Source organism: Penicillium diatomitis (genome assembly GCF_028827545.1).
Source record: "Penicillium diatomitis strain IBT 30728 chromosome Unknown utg000001l_segment0_segment0, whole genome shotgun sequence".
Lineage (NCBI taxonomy): Eukaryota > Fungi > Ascomycota > Eurotiomycetes > Eurotiales > Aspergillaceae > Penicillium > Penicillium diatomitis.
The window spans coordinates 2319350-2336692 of record NW_026623173.1 but is presented as its reverse complement, the minus strand read 5'-3'; the positions used below and the strand labels follow the sequence as shown (position 1 = coordinate 2336692).

The 17343-nt window shown below is 50.9% G+C and overlaps 7 protein-coding genes across 7 annotated transcripts; 2 read left to right on the top strand and 5 right to left on the bottom strand.

Annotated features, from left to right (window-relative positions):
• Positions 1-2452: 2452 nt before the first annotated feature.
• On the bottom strand, positions 2453-4335 carry N7539_000689 (NTF2 and RRM domain protein; the record flags this gene model as incomplete). Its single annotated transcript, XM_056930293.1, has 3 exons — positions 2453-2740; positions 2837-3904; positions 4006-4335. The coding sequence occupies 3 exons, from the start codon at positions 4333-4335 to the stop codon at positions 2453-2455; spliced, it is 1686 nt and encodes a 561-aa protein (XP_056794586.1).
• A 1117-nt stretch (positions 4336-5452) lies between these two features.
• On the top strand, positions 5453-5709 carry N7539_000688 (uncharacterized protein; the record flags this gene model as incomplete). The annotated part of the gene is made up of 2 exons (XM_056930292.1): positions 5453-5651; positions 5675-5709. 2 exons carry the CDS (start codon positions 5453-5455, stop codon positions 5707-5709), a joined length of 234 nt encoding a protein of 77 aa, XP_056794585.1.
• A 199-nt stretch (positions 5710-5908) lies between these two features.
• N7539_000687 (uncharacterized protein) lies at positions 5909-6432 on the bottom strand (the record flags this gene model as incomplete). Its single annotated transcript, XM_056930291.1, has 2 exons — positions 5909-6226; positions 6382-6432. 2 exons carry the CDS (start codon positions 6430-6432, stop codon positions 5909-5911), a joined length of 369 nt encoding a protein of 122 aa, XP_056794584.1.
• Positions 6433-8454: 2022 nt separating this feature from the next.
• Positions 8455-10299, top strand: N7539_000686 (uncharacterized protein; the record flags this gene model as incomplete). The annotated part of the gene is made up of 4 exons (XM_056930290.1): positions 8455-8517; positions 8645-8675; positions 8769-8910; positions 9030-10299. The coding sequence occupies 4 exons, from the start codon at positions 8455-8457 to the stop codon at positions 10297-10299; spliced, it is 1506 nt and encodes a 501-aa protein (XP_056794583.1).
• Positions 10300-10380: 81 nt separating this feature from the next.
• N7539_000685 (PMF1/NNF1 family protein) lies at positions 10381-11196 on the bottom strand (the record flags this gene model as incomplete). The annotated part of the gene is made up of 2 exons (XM_056930289.1): positions 10381-10675; positions 10808-11196. 2 exons carry the CDS (start codon positions 11194-11196, stop codon positions 10381-10383), a joined length of 684 nt encoding a protein of 227 aa, XP_056794582.1.
• Positions 11197-11720: 524 nt separating this feature from the next.
• N7539_000684 (putative cAMP receptor-like protein) lies at positions 11721-13273 on the bottom strand (the record flags this gene model as incomplete). Its single annotated transcript, XM_056930288.1, has 4 exons — positions 11721-11924; positions 12037-12645; positions 12730-12931; positions 13017-13273. 4 exons carry the CDS (start codon positions 13271-13273, stop codon positions 11721-11723), a joined length of 1272 nt encoding a protein of 423 aa, XP_056794581.1.
• A 2742-nt stretch (positions 13274-16015) lies between these two features.
• On the bottom strand, positions 16016-17319 carry N7539_000683 (cyclin-dependent serine/threonine-protein kinase phoA; the record flags this gene model as incomplete). The annotated part of the gene is made up of 3 exons (XM_056930287.1): positions 16016-16954; positions 17174-17197; positions 17275-17319. 3 exons carry the CDS (start codon positions 17317-17319, stop codon positions 16016-16018), a joined length of 1008 nt encoding a protein of 335 aa, XP_056794580.1.
• Positions 17320-17343: the final 24 nt, after the last annotated feature.

Genomic DNA, 17343 nt, shown 5'->3' with positions numbered 1-17343 from the left:
AGAGTGATGGAAAGGAAAAGCTGAATTGGCCTTGAAGACCGGGAGGGCAAGAGGAATTAATACGTACAGGAGATTCTGGGGGAGAGATGAAGAAAGAAACAGAATCTGCCACAGGATAAACGCAGATCTTATGGGGTGGAGAGAGGGACCAGAACGAGGAGGAGGTGAGGGAGCTGGCCGTGATTCCAAAAAATTCTGGTGGGTTCAGCGAAACCGACGGATGGTGCTTCTACGGCGGTCCAGCAACTTCCACCGGTCGCCTTTCCACCTTTTCCACCTTTCCACCTTGTTCCAAGCAACGGGTCACCGCCCCCCGTAGTCCATCCCCGTGCACGAGTGTGACTGTAGTTGTACTAGTCGAGTCACTGTTGCTAATCTTGGAACTGATTAGGACTACAATTGCTTCTCTTGCATTGCTTAGGTTTTCCAGTAGATTCTACGTATACTACTGACGGGATAATGGTCATGGTGATATGCATATGCTTGGCTGAATAGTCTTCCTATTCGGTGATTCATCCCATTCCGATGCGGCAACTGGTGAACCATCGCTTTTTGGCTTCTGAGCTTGGGGATCGAGATACATGCCTGATCCACCAGGCATCTAGTGATCTAGAACCTTCGTTCCGCTGCAAATATACTTCTGAGAGCTTGTTACTTGTGCTACGTTGAAAGGGGGAATTACCCACTGCAGTGTGTACTTGTGTGCCTATTCCAGATGTCAATCACCCGAAATTATGCAACAACATCTTTCGAATAGTCTGGGTCAGCATCTGAATATGAGTTGAGGGCAGCTCTCCCACAAGCAGTTAATAACTCAAGAGAAATTGTGTGGCCCGCAGCGGCTGATGAAGTTAGTAGATACTTAGATAGCAGATACTACTAGACTAGTAGACGACTAGACGTACTGTCTGACAAAAGTACTTTGGGGACGGTGCATCAATGCAATAGTAAATGAAATGCCGAATGAATCAAGATGATAATTTTTCTGCGATGAACCTCTTTTCCTCGAGAGACTAGTAGAAGCAGGAATTAGACTGAAATAGTCTCAATGCATGACTCAATTCTTCTACTCACGAGACTACTAGAAGTAGTGTATGTAATTAGATTTAGAGAGTCTTAATACGTGATTACCTTACCCATCAAAGCACTAGTCCGCTAATCACTACATACTGACATACTACATACCGAGGTATATAGTTTTAAAGCCTCTCTTTTTGAAAGCACTATCCAACATCTTATACCTCTCCGAGTCTGAAAAATCTACTCAACCCAGACATGGTCATGTATCTGGCTCATTGACCAAGAACACGCGACCGACTTCAGCCCTGAACAAAGCCCATCAGAGACCCAAGACAGGACGTTGATGCTTTACTATGCAAATTCCCTTATGCCCGCGGGGCTAATATAGTACGCTATCATGATGAACAAAGGCTTCTGGCCCGTTGGAATACACAAACTAGTCACTAGCTAATTTATATTCACTTGAGTTATCATTATTTCCTTTTGGTTTGGTATCAGGATCAACGACCTGACAGGAACCCTACACCCTCTCAATATAGCATATGCCAGTCAGAGCTTGCAAAGCCAAGCACGGAATATGGGTCAGACGCAGTATCCCAATCAAGCGAGAGTGGCTAATAGAAACAAGCAACAGACGTGTGCACTGAGCAAACGGAGGGGACTGAAAAAAAAAATCATTGACATGGGGAGACCATTGAATTCGTAAAAATCAACAGACACCACAGACACCAGACATCTACCGGCTACCACAAAGGAAGAAGAATGGGACATATGCATGAAGAGAAAACACATGTCAAGATTCTCCCACCTTTTCAGAATAACCTATAGAGGCGGGAGAAGTACGTCATAGAAGGATGCAGAGTCAAAGACAGGGAAAGAGGAAGATGAAGAAAGAGTTGCCCTGACAGGAAGGAGAAAGACGAAAACAACTTTTCCAGCCAGCCCGGACCTAACCGCTAATATGCATGGTGACAGCAGACAGAGGAGGGGAACAAAGAAGGGGAAAGGGAGACAAGGGTTGCGATAAAAGAAAAGAAGGGGGAGAGAAATCAAATAAAGAAGTCACGTAACACATGTCATTATTGGCAAAACGGAGAGGAAAGGATGATGAGATCAAACAAGAGGGAGAAAAAAAGGTGGTCACAATCCGGAGTAATACAGATTTCGGAAACTGGGAATATAAGTCCAGCAAGTGGGAGAGAATGAAAAGGCGAGAACACTGTTCAGATCTCCAGCGTAGATAAGCCAGGAAGCTCAACACTTCATCAGACATGGGCTTGAAAATGTGCAAGTAAGAGCGAGGGAATATAATGGAGGTTTACTTCCAATCCTCCTCAGTCCGGGAAGGGTGGGGGTGGGCCATTCCTGAGAAATTTTCCGCTCCTGGCGGGGGTTTACATGCCATAGCTTCATGATAGAGAAGTCAGAAGCTTTAAGCAGCGGGGGCACCGTTCCGGCCCTTGGCAGCAGCGTTTCCACCGCGACCTCCACGGGGAGCGAAACCGCCACGGCCATCACGCTGGAATCCACCACGACCTTGGCTGCCGCCACGGTCACCACGACCACCACGGCCACGACCAGCAGGGTAGCCGTTGCCAAAGGTGTTAGGACGAGGGCGGCGCTCCTCAAGAACAATCTGCTCGGTACCAACCTGGTGAGGGTTGGCAGCAACGGCAGCAGCATAGGCAGAGGGCTCAGCAAACTCAACGAAGGCAGAATTCTACAAAAAGAATCATCAAGTTAGCGAAATCAGTTTATCCGGAGGGGTGGCGCAAAAAAGATGCAGTCTCAGATCAAGGAAAAACCGGGCACGAACCTTGGGGCGGTTGACATCGAAGTACTTCAACTTTCCAAATCGGGCAAGAGTTTGCTTCAAGAGACCGGCATCCACCTTCTCAGTAACGTTCTTCATGTAACCGAGCACAACCTGGTCCTCGCCGGCACGAGACTGGGTCTTCTTGTGGTCTGCGCCGGCGGTTTGCCAGCCAGCCTCAGCACCAGCAGCATCCTTCTCCGCAGCAGGGGCAGGAGTCGCAGCAGCGCGGGGGGCAGAGGCGGTTGACTCGGTGGAGACAGGAGCAGCGGTTTTAGATGTAGCAGCAGCAGCACCAGGAGCAGCCGCGGAAGTGGAAGTAGTGGGGGCAGCAGCAGCCGCTGGAGCAGCGGCAGCAGAGGCGGCGGCGGCGGCCTTGGCAGCGTTGACCTTGGAGGCGATGCTGGCCCAGGTCTTGGGAACAGCGGGGACCGGAGCAGCCGGGGCGGCAGGAGCGGCAGCCGGGGCCGGGGAGGGAGTAGAAGCAGCCTCCTTGACAGCAGGAGTCTCCTTCTCGGCGACTGGAGTAGGTTCGGGAGTCTGAGCCACCTCCTCCTGCTGAACCTCGGGCTCGGTCGCCTGAGCAGGCTCTTCAGCGGGCTCCTCAGCGGACACATCAGCGGACACATCAGCAGGAGCGCCATTGGCCTGGGGAGTGGTCTCCTCGGACTGCTCGGTCTCGCCATTGATCTCCTTCTCCAGCTTCTCATCAACCTCAGTAATCGCGGGCGCGGCCTCCTCGGAGACCTTGGACTCCTCGGTAGCAGCAGGAGCAGGCTCCTCGGTAGCAGCAGGTGCCTCAGTCACGGCAGGGGTGTCAGCCTCGGAGACAGCCTCTTCCTCCTCGTTCTCCTCAACAAGGTAGCGGAAGATGTCGTTCAGGACATAGTAACCGTTGGGCTGCTCAGCGAGAACGAAAGTCTGGACGAACTTGCGCGAGGGCTCCGACTTGTTGGAGATCTCACCGACCACAGAGACCAGGATGTTCTCGAACGAAGCCTGCGAGTCAACGTTCAGGACGCGGACCTTGCAATCCTGGAAGTCAAGGCTCTTGATCTTCTCGTTGATAGCCTTCATATATCACAAGTTAACCACTGCGCGGGAGAGATAACATATAGAAGTTCAACAGTCCGATGAGACTGCGGCACACTGGGATGGGAGGTAGCGCTTACCTTGGTACCAACAGCGACGGGCACCGATTCAGCCTCGGTGCCAAAGACGAGCTGAGATCGCTTGGAATAGAAAAGGTGCAGCTTGTCGGGGTTTCGGCTCATGGTGGTGTAGAATTGCTCCACAAAGAACCAACCCACCTCATCCTTGGTGATCTCGCTCTTCTGCTGCTCGGCGCTGGTGCTGGGAGTCGCACTAGTGGGAGTGGAGGACTGAGCAGGCTGGAAGTTGGCCGCAGTGTTCATGGCGGCGTGAGCGGGGTTGAAAGCATCAGGAAAGCCATGCTGAGCACCATAGTTGCCATTGACGGGAGCCTGAGTCATGTCGGACATTTTGAATGGATGAAGCAGATATGAAAGCTAACAGATCGACAGGTGAGGGGGACAAAGTAACCGAGGGCTAAGAGTAGCGTGGATGTTTGCGGGGAGCTGTCGAAGAAGGATCTTATCGGATGGAAAGACTATCTGAACGATGTTCTGCTGAAATTCTTCCACACGCTCAGACTATTCAATTCGAGTCAGCTGTGGGGTTCTGACCCAGTTTAGAGTGGCATTGCACCCAATGTGCTGCGAGTGTTGTGGGGTGAGGATGGGCAGCACACTTACAATGCGACAGAGGATCAAGCGCCAATGCAATGAATCGATAGGTCCGTAAGGAGAGGAAGAAAATGAAGAGTGAAATCAATCGCAAGGACAGGTACGGTCACTCCTCACAGTTGCGAAAAAAGCGATATGAGAAAGTATGAGGAACGTGAGAGTAAGTCGAGGGTAAGATGAGTCCTGTATGAAAGCGACCAAACCAAGAAACACGTGGCTATTGATCGTAAGACTGAGAGGAGGGCAAGGCAGACAGGTGATGGCGGAGACGGGGTTGGAGAGAGATGCGATGAGAGAAGACGAAGCTCGAAGTAGCTGAGTAGGGAATTCGCCGTCAAGAAAAAGCGACGGTTGACTTCGAAGACTGCGGGCTTCGCGTGGGCTTGGCATCATCTCACCGCTCGGCAGAACCCCCCGAATCGGAATAGTCGTTCAGATATGATTATGGCATACCCGAGAGCATGACGAGTAGAGTGATGGGGCATTTGGCGCATCGCAAATTGCAGGTGCAGGTGCAACTTTGCGCAAAACCGAGTAGATTAGATGACGAGGGAATCCCTGGAGCAAATTTTATATGATAATACTATCTGGAGCTTCACTGTGGGACCCGTGTCAATTTCTGTGTACACTCTGTATGCAGCAGCAAGCCGAATGCATGTGCAAGGAGTCTCGAGTCGTTGAACCTTCCGCATGAATGAGACGATAGAGAGCAAAACTCGATTCGAGATAAGATGCGAGAGATAAGATGAAGTAAGAATTATAGTACTCGTACTAAACGGCTAGGTACCCATTGTTTTCGATACATCAGCCATGATAATCGCATACACGACGCGGTAGAGGTGGCATTCGCAACATGGTCGATGAAAATGCACTGAGTGGTGCAGCAACAGATGCGTTTCAACAAATCATTGTAAGTTCGACTTCAATTGACAAAAACGCCGGTAAATATAAGGTTCAACAATCCAGAAGACAGCAGAGGGAGGGGACAGAAAAGGGTATGAAGGTTGCGAAGCGTTTCAAGAAAACAAAATCAGTTCCGAAGAACATGGTAGGTAAGTGATAGGCAGTATCACAGCATGTCGCCATTTCAGCACGGCCAAGATGGAGTGAACGCAGGCACCGCAGGCAGCTTGATGATCGTGGGAAGAAGGTAAGACGGGTGCAGGACTGCCAAAGAGGAGGGACAGGGACTGTCTTGTTCGCTCGAGCTCGAATGGGCGGTCGAGGCGCATATAGCATGCTAGGAATCGTCGAGTATTCAGTCGGGGGGACTTTAGCTGTGACCAGGACCAGGTGCGCTCGCATGAAATCACGAGCTTGCAGCCGCGGCGGCCTTCTCAGTCAAAACTGGCTTGCGCATCACGGCGTCCTGGCTGGTCATTCTGCGACCCAGCGCGCGCTCCACCTTGGCCCCGAGAGCCAGCTTGTTCAAGTCATCCGTCTTTTCCGGCGTAGGCACAAAGCGCTGCTTCTGTAGGGGCTTGTTCTCTAAACGCTCGACGCCGTCGCCGTAGTTGGTGATGTCGACGACCCGAGGGTCACCGGGGGGCAGACTTCCGATCGTGCGTTCGGAGTTGGCGAGCGAGGGGCTACCACTGACAGTGGAAAAGCGCTTCGAGGTGCGAGTCTAGATCAAGCCCGATTAGCATCCTGACACCTTTATCATCCCACGACATTGCTGTGTGTCAGGGGGCCCAAATGGTGGCCCAAATGGTGGCCGAAATGGTGACCGGGTAAGCGATGGAGCGGGGGCGAGGTAAAAGGGGAGATGCCGTTGCATACCGAGTTGGCCATCATGGGTCGCTCAGAGTCCAAGGAAGGGCGGCGCGCCATGACTAGAAGATGGTGATGTGGGCGAGGGCGAATTTATCAACAGGAACTTTTTTGGGGACTAGAGAGTCGAGATCCAGAGTGGGATGGGATTAATTTTTTTTTCCCTTCTGCTCCTGGCACATGGAGATGGGCAGATTAGCAAGGATGGTTACCGGCTGGGCTGGGCCAAGCCGTGTGGCCGGGAAGGGGGAAAGGATCGCCACGTACGACAGTCGCGGGTAATCAGTGAAAGATGACCGGCAATGACCAGATCGACTTAATCAGGTGGCTCAAGATGTCTTGAGTTGGAGGATTCGGGAGGGTCAAAGAGGATTGAAGATAGAATAAAGGGTCTGAAACCCCTAAGTAGTCTATTCCTGCTGAGCTGGGGGCCAACCTCCAACTCGCCGTGTTCCCAATGTCTTGAGAAACAAGTCCGACCACGAAGAGCCGAACTGGCGACGAATGTGGGTCACCCTAAGTAGTGGGGACAGTTCGCAAGACAAAAGGAGCAGAAGATGAAACGAGGCGAATCTTTGCGAAGAAGAGAGCATGAAAGGAGGCGTCGGAGATGAGAGGTATGTGTTGGGATCGTGGCCCGAACTTTACATCCATGAGGTGCGCAAGCAAATGCCTAAAAACACGCAATTTACAATACCTACAACTGCAAAGTCGAGTAACCTACGAGCAGTAGCAACTAGCAACTAGCAACTAGCAAGTAACAGCTGGTATCTGTAGGACTTGAAAGTCGGAGCAGGTATACAGTATCCCTGAACGATGGTTGCACATATGTTTAGATCAGTTCGATTACTCCGGTCGATCTTCGATCGTGTTGGATGAATCAAACACGGCGTTATACTGCTGATGTAGGAATCGGAGGATAGGCAGGATGTCATCGACAACGATGGATCGTGAAACAATGCATGTACAGTACATCATGCATGCGAGATCGATCGGAATAAAAGATGCTGTAGTCGATGGATCATATAGTCTGGCATGGGCGTCAGGCGAGCAGATGAACACAATTTGCGCCGACTTGCGTCCACTTCGCGTTTCGTCCTGTCACCTGCATGCTTATCTGAGACTGTTGACTCAGTCATTAAGAGCAAACCCAGAGTCCTTGACTCAGTATCTGTTCCCTGGGCTCTGCAATACCTGGAAATAAAGTCATGACGACGAAAGGAAGTTTGGGACTTCTGCCAAAGTGGGCTTGGCCACGTGGGATTCACGAGGAGACTTCTAAAGGCAAAGCGTTAGATTAGAGCAGTGGCAGTGGCACTGTCATCTGACCAGTGACGGGTTTGTCTCAATCTAACAAGCGAAAGGAAACCTCTTAAGCTCTAGAATTGTCCGATTGGAAGAAGGGTCGAGCCTAGTCCTTTGGGTTCGATTCATGCGCGTTTATGTCTGCGGAGGTGGCTGCAGCACTGGCGGTCCGCGGAATCTAAAGCTCAAATTACGTGCGACACGTCGACACGTTTCCTAGCCTTGCGATGCCCTTGTTCTATTCTAGGAAACCACCGAAAGCAAATTTGTTGTACGTCACTGCCCACTAGCCCATTGTCCATCATTGTTTGGTAGAGCACTAGAAATTGCCTAGTAGTATCACCCACCAAGTACACCTGTAGACCTGTAATTACTACTTGGATGATGGAAATAAATTACCTACAGCGGATAATTTAGTGGTGACTGGTCAGGTCACACGTCTTGGCGACGTCCAAAAAAAAAAAACGAGCATTCGCAGCTTGCAGCTCAGAAACTCGGAAACCTCGAACTGATTAGACGAACTCCTTGTCCGCGCTCCACTACTCGGACCGACCGACTCAAGACAGCTCACCAGGCGAACTGTAACAACCACTCATATCGAGCATCCAAGTTCCGAAAACATCAGAAGGCTGCAACAAGACGTCGACGGCTCTTGTCCCAATTCTTCGTGTCGATTGCTCGTCCGAAGCAAAGCATCCATCTACGCAACGCCGCGAGCACCCACATTGCCGACTGTACTGAGGTCATCTCATGCAGAACTATCCACAAGGATTCATCATGCCGAGGCCCAAAGCGTTTCTGAAGGCGTCTAAATCGAAGAAGAAGAACGCTGCCAAGCAGGTACAGTACCACTAGCTTGATTTCCGTCATTGGAAGCTGGACGTGTCCAAACGGACCATGTGACCCAGCCCGCTTCGGTATTCTGCGACTGTTTCCAGTTTCTCATTGTGCTCTTATTACACGACAGGTACCCGTCACCGCCGACGATTATCTCGCAGGTATGTGGTACTCCCTCCTCTGAGTCTTGCGGAAGGATCGCAAAGTCTGCTCTTGTTTGGCTCAACTCGGGCTCATTCATCATCTATTCCCAGCGGGCGTCGAGCTCGAGGAAGCAGGCGAGAAATGGCGAGCCGGAGATGCAGCCAAATCGATGCGCTTTTTTATGAAGGCAATTGCCAATTATGATGAAGGGCTGCAAAAGCATCCGGGTGCCTTTGACTTGGCCTACAATAAGTACGTATATGTAACAGATGGTGAAGATGAAGACCAGGATCGTGAAAAGAGATTAGGATCTCACATCCCGCAACTTGGACATGTCAGATGCTCAAAAACTAACATCCATCCCCTTACAGAGCTCGTGTTCAATATGAGATCACTCAGCACCCCAAATTAGCAGCGCAATTGCCGGCTCCTCAGGCCGAGCTCCTGGAAGTCGCGCTGCAGTCACACAGAGATGCTTTGTACCTCGAGCAGGATAATGCAGACGCCCTGTTCAACAGCGGGCAGGTGTTGAATAGTCTCGCCGAGTCATTGACCGAGTCAAAGCATCCCAGCGAAGACCAGCTGGTTCAAGCAAGCACCTACTTGCAAGAAGCCGTCGAACTATTCCAGCGGTGTCTTGCACTGCAAGAAATGAAGTACACCGAGATGGAGGAGCAAATCATGCAGATGGAATCAGGCGAGATGGATGCTCCGGAATCTGTACCCCAACCCGAATCCGCGGCTCCCCCAGCACAAACCGAAACCGCGGATGGCGAACCACAAGAGCAATGGGCGGCGATCGTCGAACCTGTCACGAAGAATACCCTGGCAGACTCGGCCATCGCGCAGTTGGATACATTGACAACGCTGTGTAATTTGCTCACATTCAATCCCGGCGCGGGCGGAGTGGGTTGGGTGCAAGAGTACTCCGCAGAACTAATCGAGACTCGATTGCCATCTTATGTCGACGGGTCTGACAGACAATATGAAGCGGCTCTGGCACGAGGAAAATTCATTTGTGCACTACATGATGTGCTTTATCGCGGTGGCCATACTGATGCCCAGACGTATCAGCAAGAAGTCAGTCGAGCTTTTGGGCCCGATCTTGATCTGTCTGAGGATCCAGAGGGTCTGTGCAGTAAAGCTGAGGCATTGACCTCACTCAATAGCGCTTTCGCAGAGGTGCCCCCCACCGAAGATGAGGAGAATGCCAAGGTCTACAATGCCACGCGTTGGCAGTCGCTATCAGCTGCACTCGACGCGCTGACCGCGGCTTCGAAATTGCCCAGCGCCAACAATCTGCCCAAGATCCATCTCGCGCGAGGAGATGCAGAATTGTCGCGCTGGCGACTTGGTCGGGCGCCATGGAATCACGCCCTGGCGGCACAGTATGGGCCAACGCTCCTGCGGAATGCGCAAACCTACTACCGTGGAGCGGCGGCGCTGGCCCGTCGGGATGGCGACGCAGAAGCGCAACGCGATGGAACATGCAAAGAGGCTATCGCTGCAGCACTGGAAGGTCAAAGAACAAAGCTCGATCAGATCAAGACGACATCCCTTGACCAGCTGATCGCAGTTGCCCAGGAGATGGTGGAGGACGGAACGGTGGAGGCTACAGAAATGAGCGCTCTCATCTCTTGAATTTCCCCTTTTGGATCGCTCGATATGAATTCCCCACAGGATGTCGGGAAAGGTGAAGACCGCAGAAAGCCGGATAATGTATCAAACATTTGGGCGAGCCTTGACTTCGCGATCCATCTGAATTGCGTCCTGACGGATATGATGTTCCTTGCTAAACTCCGCAGCCGCCGTAGCAGCACCTTCAATGTCCCCGACGACGGACTCTAGGGAAGCCAGGAGCCTCTCAATCTCCTGCCGCTGTGCTTGCACCGTTTGGGCCAGTGCCGTATTCTGCGCATGCGTTTCCTCTAGTTTCTGGTTCAGTGTTGCTTGCGCTTCTTCCAGATACGGTGTCAAATGTGCTTTGTAAAGCTCCTCAGCCCCAAGAGTATGTGGCCTACACCGCGTAAAAAAAACACCCCCCCACCATGAATCAGCAATCCCGTAATCCACTTCAAATCAAAAAAACCATCACCGACCAAACCTGAAGAAAAAGCCAAAAACAACAACAGGATAAGATCAAACTCACGGATTCCCAGGCCCCCTCGCCTCCCCATTCTCGCCCGCAAGTCTATCCCTCTCGCGTCGCTCCTTCGCCTCAGACACCAACCGATCCAACTCATTCAAATGCGCCACCGCTTCTCGCTCGGCCAGAATCTCATCGAATTCCGCCTTTGCACTCTCCTCCAGCTTCGCATTCAATTGCCTCCACACGCTCTCCAGACTCGCAGGTACATATTTGGCGGGCGTGGGGAAACATCCGGCGAAATTGGCATAGGAGTTGGCTCGGAGAGTGCGCGCCAGGGCCTGGTCAAAGACTTGGTGCAGACGGGAGGCGCGCAAGCCTGGAGCTGGAGCTGGAGCGGACGTGTTTGGTGTTGTTGTCATGGGTGCGGGATGTGAATTTGGTGCTGCCATGTTGTTGTAGTGTTGGTGTGGAATTTGGTGTGTTCTTCTGGTAGACTGGAGCGGGCGCAGAAAGAATGTGAAGCTCTAAAGATATGTCGAGGTGCAAATTATGGACATTTGAAAGCTCTCTGTCGTTTGATGCTGCGCGCGCTTCTTAGTAGAAAGATGTCCTCATACAGTTGGGCGCGACGCGACAGCCACACGTGACTGATATGCGGGAATGCGCTCATGGCCAGAAGCCGGACTTGCCCCACCTTTCTCGGCGGAGACGAGGACTATGTTTAGTTGTATACTACGCTATGGAATGCATTAGTTACAACGAACTATCAATGGATATGTACGCCAGTTGCGACAACAAGTATTCCGGCGGAATCTACAAAGGCTCAGAAAGGACTCACGATCCGCAAGCATAGCCCTTTGAGACCTCTGACTCTTAACAGTATTCATTGGCGTGACGCATGAACCTCCTCAAGCTCTACTTTTTCTTTTTCGAGACCCTCATCTAAAGCGCCGCTGTTTCAATTTAGAGATTCTCACGAGACATCTCGCTTCAAACCAGATAAGCTGACACGCAACTTCGTCCACAATGCTTTGAATGCAGGCCAGGAGATCGACACGTAAATCAAACTATTCCAGAATCCCTGGAGCGGCAGCACAAAGCTCGAAGCGTAATTCAACGCAAAAGAGAAATCGTCGGGACGAGCCAGCGAGTATACGCGATTTGCAGTAGACGGGACCTGGTGGCGACCAAAAGAGTCAGAACAAGGACACGCTCCTATGGATATGATAATAAAATAGAATTTTTTTCATGAACTAGTACACAATCGAAAGATCCAAGTTGGAACTCACCCACGTCACAAGTAATGCAATGAAAAACAACATCGCATACTTGGTATAGATCCATGCAGCCGAGCCAATATCGGCTGTTGCCGTGCGGCGAGTCGGACTCGAATCCGCACCGGTGCATCTGGCATTTTTCAGCGCGATTGACGCATCAGAGTGCGACACGGTCGAGTTCTGTCTCGAGCGGGACCCTGGTCCATAATGAGGGGTCTGTTCTGGCATCGAGTTCAGATACATGATGATGGGATCCACAGTCCCGCTTTCGACAGAGACGGAGTACGGAGTGAAGACGGGTGAATCGAGGCCGTGGATACTGGAGGCAGCAGAGCTGGGGTGGTTGGAAAGTGCAGAGCATGGGCGCTCTGGTTCGAAGAGGGCAACTTCATGGGTGACTTGAATTCCGCAAAGAGAGGACGAGATGGGTGGTGAGTCGGTGGCTGGCTGTGCATCTGAGCAGTCCGCATTTTCTAGTGCTTCGAGTTGGCGACGCTTTTGGTAGATGACGGAGCCGGCGCGCAGATAGATGGTGAATGTGACGAAGATGACCATCCAGACGGGTCCGTAGAAGGTTGCGATGCGCAGAAAGTCCCAGGGACGGGAGACCCAGCACCAGAGCTGATCAGGAAGCAGGAGTCAGCGACCGCGAGATAATTCAAAATTGATAAAGGGCGTTGATGGCCGGAAGAAGATCAGTCTTACCACTGCCGAGCCATAGACCCGTCCAAGACTTGACGTGCTGATGAAGAAGTACACAAAGGCCGGGATAAAAGGTATACCATAACAACCAGCCAGGTACTTCCATTCCAACTGACGAAGTTGGTCTGAATTATACTTGTGGAAAAAAGTCAAATAGACATTACACGCCATTGCAAATGTCCACAACGCATCGGCTGGCATGAACCTGTGCCGTAGGTCAGTAAAAAAGTTCACCTCTGGGGTTCACCTCGCAACACCAAATGAGCTTTGATGGCCGAAGAAATACTTACCACTGAATGAGAAAAGCCTGAAACTGGCACAGCGGATTGTCCACACCCGAATGAATCCCAGACTGTGAGATCAGTGTGGCTAGATTCGCCATGATATTGCCCCAGGAAGCATAAAAGACTAAGCGGTTGATAGGCTTTCGAAATGACCAGGAACTCATAAAAGTGGTCACGATCACAAAGGCGCCAAGCAAAGAAACCGCTGAGCAGACGCGCTCTGTGATGGAGATCGCAAGCAGCTGCTGTGGTGTTGGAGACATTGAGAATTTTCGTGCTTCAATCCCTCATGTTGGGTTTTGATCTCAGATACCCTTGGATTGTCCAGTCCTCTCGTTATACAGGGTGGACTCGAGGCAGTCAAACTGATCGATCGTTGCCGACACCGTTCTCGAGATCTGGGCTTGAACAACGGGCACGGCTCATGAAACAAAGAACTATTCTTCTCAACACTCTGAACTCTCGAACTATAGAGGCCCGTTGCTTTCAAGCCAAAATATTTGATGAGCTCTCGCTAAGTAGCCTTACCTTGAGAGATCGGAGTGCCGTAAGTAGGTAGGGTTTTGTCCGTCGAAATTTCAAGATTCACCATGCAACTGGCCCGAATGAAACAGTGCCAACGACAATGATGTAAGATTTGGAAGAACAGCCGGTCAAAATATGAAGATCGTCGGAGACAGAGGATGGTATCAGATATCTAAGAAGGATGACTCCGAAGCTCGTCCTCGGGATGCGGTCGGGTTCATGAAACTTTGACCGATTGAGACCAGCAAGGTAGTTCCCAGTGAAGAGGATAGGGTTGATGAAGGTTAAACAAAGGGAAAGGCGCTTAACAAGAAGTAAATACTGATTTGATAGATACCGACCCTGCCCTGATTGCTAGTGACTTTCAGCTTCTCAACCTCAGTACTAATCCGATTACCTGCTATCTAAGCCGAAAAAACGCTCCTCTCCCTCGAGCGGAAGTACTTGGCAGGGTACAGAGTTTCATTGACACATGTTTAACAGGGAGAACCATGCGTTGAATTCGGCCAGGCTTGACCGCTGAACAAAAGGTCAAGATCTTGTCCCCGAGCATGATCAGGGTTGACCCTGGTGGCGAAGATCCACTGGTAGATGTTGCTCTTGTCAATTTGTGTTTTGCCTTTCTGGGCCTTTCCGAATCCAGTCCACTAGACTAAAGTTGGACAGGAAATGGTGAAAGTCGGTTGATTTGATTTCTTGATATGGAAGAATCCAAGTCAAGGTCGGATAGTCTTCTCATGTAGAGGACTATGCAATCGACTTGATCAGAGACCTTTGTAACATTCAACAGTAAGTGTGGGTAGTCGAACTAATCCATGTATTGAGGGCAATTCGAATGAGCGGGCGGAGCATCTGATAAACGAAAAAAGATCACGACTCCAGATATGTAAGATAAACACCTCCCATATCAATCAACGCCTCATGTCCGTCCTTAGTAAGCCCAGATATTCAGAATACCCCGTCGCTCCGCATCCATAGAATAAGGAACAAGATATGCAAGCCTACTCAGGCATATGGACTCACTCATGCACCGTCGGGCCTCGCAAAACTCCAGTCAATAGGCTCGTCGACTTCGAGGATAGACTCTGACACAAAGCATACTTCTTCAAGGGGCCTTTCAGCTGCCGGGGAACTTGGTTTGCGCATTTCGAGCAGGCGAATTCAAGAGTGCAGTGCAGAGGCTATGTGAACTTACTTTGTCACCTCGGGCAGGACTTTGTCTTTCCACTCTGAGCCGCACATATCGACCTTCACAACCTGACGGTTAGAGATACGAGATCAGCACGTGAGTATTCGGTTCTTATAGTTGTATCATGGAAGCAGGAATTTCATCATGTCGCTTTCGTCGCTCATGATGCAGGAAATAAGGAGATATCAGATTGTCCTGCCGGCGGGATGAAAGACTTTCAGTGTGACAGATTGAGAAGCTTTCCTTGAACTTGATGGATGCCGCTGTGATCCAAAAAGAGAGAGTCCACAGGAGTATCATCTCACCTCTTATACCCTGCACCCTCGACTCTTATCGTCCTCATCCTACCTTACCTACCAGCCTTTCAGTTCTCTCGAGAGGCGCTAATAGCAATGACCTCAGCTTGATACCTTGTTCACAAGCTCATACTCCCCTGAAAACTCGACGATCACATCAATCATACACGGATCTAGAATTCCGCATCTTCCGCGCGACGATCGCCCATATCCTCCGGTATTACCCATATATGATGCCGAGCGCGCGTGTCCCAGTAACCGCACAAATAGAAGTCCATCTCACTTTTGAATGTGCGTCTGGAGGACTTTCAGCTCGCTAGAGTGAACTCCACGATAGACGGGAGTCGATCTGATCTCTCGGCTTTGAATCGTACCCAGGAGCTCGGACACACAGCAGATCATTCTGATCTAGGAAAGTCTACCAAAGTGCTGGTACTAGGCGAATGGGTATGCATAGCATAGTCTGATAGACCTTTATAAATTGTGGTCTGAATGCTGTACAAGGCGATCAAGCTTCATGACTTCATGCCCGCTATACTGGACGTTTGGAACTTGGTACAATGTGACTGTACCGTATCCTATGCATCGGTTGGTGTCACGCCGTGGGCAAGGTTAGATCATAGCGACCTTCTACGTACACTATGGAAATTAAAATCTCATAAGAGGTCACAGGCATCGTGTCCCCAAACGCTTAAGTAAAAGTCGCTACACCGAATAAGATGACAATTCCAGCAAGCTGCAACCTGCCCTAAAGATATGCAAGAAGTAATGCAAAAGAAGACACGAAATAATAAGAGTATTCAGAAACACAAAAAGAAACACCAATCATTCAAATATCAACGCCATATCCACCCATTTCCAAATCTAGACCGAGCTCATCATCTCGTAACGCGCGAGTGTGCAAACATAGGCACAATAATAGACAAAAGACGCACAAAATCAACAACAAAAACCATCAGTCTCAAGCCTGAAAGGCCGGGAAGGAAACGGTTTGACTAATATGCTGACTGAGGGGGAACCATTCCTCCGTATCCGCCGGCCATCTGCTGCTGCTGCTGCTGCTGCTGCTGCTGTTGTTGTTGTTGCTGCTGCTGCTGTAGTTGGGCTTGGACTTGAGGCAAATCATGGAACCACGGGTGCTGCAGGGCATCTGCGGCGCTGATGCGCATCTCGGGACGAAGTTGGAGCATGCGGTTCAGAAGGTCCAGGCCTAGCGGATCAATCTGGGGCAGGAGTGCGCCGAGGTCTTGCGTAGCATACACGTGGAAAGTGGGCTTGTACTCGGGTAGCTGGGAGATACCGGGCCATGAGCGCTCGGATGGGGTGCCCATCAGGCGGAAAATCTTGACCAGCTGGTCCTCGTTGGTAGTACCCGGGAAGAGAGGACGACCGGTGTACATCTCCGCCATGATACAGCCCGCTGACCAGATATCAATACTGGTGTTGTAGGTTCGTGAGCCAAGCAGAACGTCGGGAGCACGGTACCACAAGGTAACGACTTCGTTGGAAAAGGTATTGACGGGGATACCGAAGGCACGCGCGAGACCAAAGTCACCGAGCTTGAGTTGACCCTTTTTGTTGATCAAGAGATTCTGAGGCTTGAGATCACGATGCAAGACGCGGTTCTCATGACAGAAAGCAATTCCCTTCAGCAGCTGGTGCATGAACGACTTGATGGTGGCCGGGTCTAGCTGGCCGCGATCTCCGCGGGTGTCCATGTACCGCTTCAAGTCCCGATCCATGAACTCAAAGACGAGCATCAGCTTGTTTTCGGTGTGAATGACATCGTACAGGGATACGATGCTCTCATGCTTGAGTTCCTTCATCAGTGAAATCTCACGGATTGCTGTCGAAGGAGTACCCTCTTCCGAATCCAGGTGGATTTCCTTGAGAGCAACCATCTCGCCCGTCTGGCGATTACGGCCCTTGAAGACCTAGAACGATCATATTTCAGCGATTCATTGTCCATAAAAATAGGAGGCAGAGGTCAAATGGGAACGGAAGAGAAGCGGAGAGGGCGGGCAAGTTCAACGGTCGCGAAAGCACGCTGGAGGGGTTGGCCGTAGGCTATCCGCCATGGGGTATGTATCGCGAGGTCGGGATTCAAGCGACGTGGAGCAGAGCGAAGATCACACGGAGATTTTTAAACGTACAGTGGCATAGGTGCCTTCTCCGAGCTAGCAGCCGTATAGTCCCCCGGTCAGTATTCTATTCCACATGCCACATTCCATGTCCTGGAGTGACTGATCCATACCTTTTCCAACTGCTGGAAGGAGCTCGGCTGCTGAGATTTGTCCATTTTGCGACGCTGAGAAAGCCGAGA